The sequence below is a fragment of the Perca flavescens genome, chromosome 15, assembly GCF_004354835.1.
Source record: "Perca flavescens isolate YP-PL-M2 chromosome 15, PFLA_1.0, whole genome shotgun sequence".
NCBI classification, from domain to species: Eukaryota; Metazoa; Chordata; class Actinopteri; order Perciformes; family Percidae; genus Perca; species Perca flavescens.
The window spans coordinates 769,923-773,058 of NC_041345.1; the positions used below are offsets into that span (position 1 = coordinate 769,923).

Consider the following 3,136-nt stretch of genomic DNA (forward strand, 5'->3'; position numbering starts at 1 on the left):
TGGCGTATAAATGAACTTAACTTACTCACTTACTAACTTACTCACTTACTACAATGATGGTAATAATTTAATGAATAAGTGTGTGTCTTGTCTTGTCTGTATCTGCTATTTGGGTTACTTACCTTTACACAACTATTAACTAAAACAATAAGTATGTATGTATTGAGTTGATGTAAATGAATGCTTTTGTTTTTTTTTATCCGATTCATCGATTAGTCGAAAAAATAATCGACAGATTAATCGATTATTAAAATAATCGTTAGTTGCAGCCCTAATCACATAAAAAAAAAAAAAAACACTTTACGTTTGGGCCTGGCGATAAATAAGAGTCTGGTCGGTTTTGCTCGTCACTGAGACAGTCGTGGTCGGATGTCTGAAGTTAAAAAGCAAATAGAGGGGTGTGAGGCCGTCTGGGGGTTTCTTTTAGTCGTCGTACTGGTTGTAGCCGTCAAACTCGGCCTCGCTGCCGTTGTTGAAGGTCTCGGTGGGGTTGGTGCAGTACTTGTTGTCGTAGACCTGGCGCGGCAGGCCGTAGGTGGTCATGCCCCGCTGGGACGCACGCTTGTTGGTTCCCATCTGCAGGGAGATGGTGGTGGTGTCGCAGGTCTCCAGGTCCAGCTTGCTGTCAAAGATGTGCCTCCTGGTCCCCGGGGCCGTCATGCCAGCCTGCCGGACACACAGAGCAAGAGGGGGGGTGAGAACAAGGGTTGGGTACCAAAACCGGGTTCAACTATGGTTCCTACACAACCGGTAGGAACCAGACCGGATTAGAACGCAAATTGTGGTTCCTCATTTCGGTTCCACTTAATGTGTCAACTGAAATATTTTCCCTCTGTCGCCCCGAAACAGACGCAAACATATCCCCCTTTCTCTGAAGTCTAGTAGTAACTACTCTCTCTGTAGTCTACCGTCGGCTAGCTCCTCTCTCTGTAGTCTACCGTCGGCTAGCTCCTCTCTCTGTAGTCTACCGTCGGCTAGCTCCTCTCTCTGTAGTCTTCCTCTCTCTGTAGTCTACCGTCGGCTAGCTCCTCTCTCTGTAGTCTTCCTCTCTCTGTAGTCTACCGTCTGCTAGCTCCTCTCTCTGTAGTCTACCGTCGGCTAGCTCCTCTCTCTGTAGTCTACCGTCGGCTAGCTCCTCTCTCTGTAGTCTTCCGCTCTCTGTAGTCTACCGTCGGCTAGCTCCTCTCTCTGTAGTCTTCCTCTCTCTGTAGTCTACCGTCGGCTAGCTCCTCTCTCTGTAGTCTACCGTCGGCTAGCTCCTCTCTCTGTAGTCTACCGTCGGCTCGCTCCTCTCTCTGTAGTCTACCGTCGGCTCGCTCCTCTCTCTGTAGTCTACCGTCGGCTCGCTCCTCTCTCTGTAGTCTACCGTCGGCTCGCTCCTCTCTCTGTAGTCTACCGTCGGCTAGCTACTCTCTCTGTAGTCTACCGTCGGCTAGCTACTCTCTCTGTAGTCTACCGTCGGCTCGCTCCTCTCTCTGTAGTCTACCGTCGGCTCGCTCCTCTCTCTGTAGTCTACCGTCGGTTAGCTACTCTCTCTGTAGTCTACCGTCGGCTAGCTACTCTCTCTGTAGTCTACCGTCTGCTAGCTCCTCTCTCTGTAGTCTACCGTTAGTACCGTAAATGTAGACTACTTTTAAGATAATTTGTTTTTATTTTTTGGGGCTTTTCTGCCTTTAATAGACAGGACAGCTAGGTGAGAAAGGAGAGGGGGGAGAGATGCAGGAAGTCATCACAGGTCGGACTCAAACCTTGGACCTCTGTGTCGAGGCGTAAACCTCTCAGTACATGTGCGCCTGCTCTACCCACTGAGCCAACCCGCCCACCTACTGGACATGTTTTTTTCCGAGAGTACAGCATAGTCAGCTGTTCCTCGTCCCTGTTTGCTCAGCGCCGATAAACTGAACGAAGGCTACCTAACCCTTGAAATCACTGGATCTCAGGGTAAGGTCTCTCCTCACCTGGCTGGCTCCCTTGTTGGTGCCCATCTGAAGGCTGATAGTTGATTGGTCCAGAGGAGTGTCCATCGCCATCTTGGAATCATACAGATGGCGTCGTGTGCCGTAAGAAGTCATGCCCTTTTGGCTGGCGAGCTTGTTGGTTCCCATCTAGAGACACAACGCGACATGGAGCAAGTTAAATATCTGAAAACACTCTCAGTCTGGGGACATAGCGATACTGATTTCAGATCACACCTATGATGCCAAATTCCCCTTAATCTGTCATCACCTTGTAGAAGACTGACTCAGACTATTTGGTGGGGGGTATAGGGGCCCTCCCTCAAAGTTACTTATGTTTTTCAATACAAAATATGACGCTACGATACCCATTAGCAGCATCTGCAAGTTTATCATGCGACAGAGAAAATGCAAAAGGTGGAGCAGTATCACACACACACACACACACACACACACACACACACACACACACACTGAAATCCAGCTACAAAAAAAGCCTAAAAGTTGGAAGTTAGGACATTAGTACAAAGAGTCGTTTCTATGTTGGTGTGAATTGGCAGCTTTCAGAACGCTGCAGACCGGCTTGTTGCAAGTTTCAATTTAGGATTTTTTTTGTGTGTGTGCACATTGTACCGTTCCAAACTTACAGAAGTGTACTTTGATCACTCAAGTCTACATTGTATCATGTGATAACAACAAAAAATGTATAGACTAACAGGAACAGCAAACGTATGTCAAAAATACTTAAAGGTGCCCTGCCACGTGTATTTCCTGACTTTGTGGTGATGTCTGAAGGTCTACCATGGACTCTGTAACCATGGTTACCTTGTTTCAAGACATTCTAGCGTGGTATAGAAAGCCTGCAGGAAGAGTCAGCTCGATTTCTGCCAGTTCTCATTAATATTCAACAAGCTAAGCTGCTTGAATTTGACTGGCTAACAGCTAGCCAATGAGAGCCTGGCTGTCAGAATCCTTTACCCAGCCCAACTGGGTGAGCTCATGAATAGTAATGAGCTCAGGCACCTAACAGATTTCAAAACCATACAAGGAAAAACTGTTTTGTATGGCAGGGCACCTTTAAAAAATACATAAAAATACTCTCATAGGGAAATTTAGGATTTCCAGTGAGAACTGGACTTCATAACGATAGGAAAAACCCTGACATCAATGATCCACAGCAG

At 47.1% G+C, this 3,136-nt stretch overlaps 1 protein-coding gene across 1 annotated transcript in view; it reads right to left on the reverse strand.

The window, feature by feature from the left end:
- Positions 1 to 256: 256 nt before the first annotated feature.
- Positions 257 to 3,136, reverse strand: part of cnn1b (calponin 1, basic, smooth muscle, b) — a 34,453-nt gene continuing 31,573 nt past the window's right edge. The window contains exons 5-6 of the mRNA XM_028599814.1: positions 1,959 to 2,105; positions 257 to 666 (exon numbers count right to left, since the gene is read on the reverse strand). Coding sequence (XP_028455615.1) covers positions 424 to 666; positions 1,959 to 2,105 — 390 coding nt within the window. The 3' untranslated portion in view covers positions 257 to 423. The remainder of the gene's footprint in view (positions 667 to 1,958; positions 2,106 to 3,136) is intronic.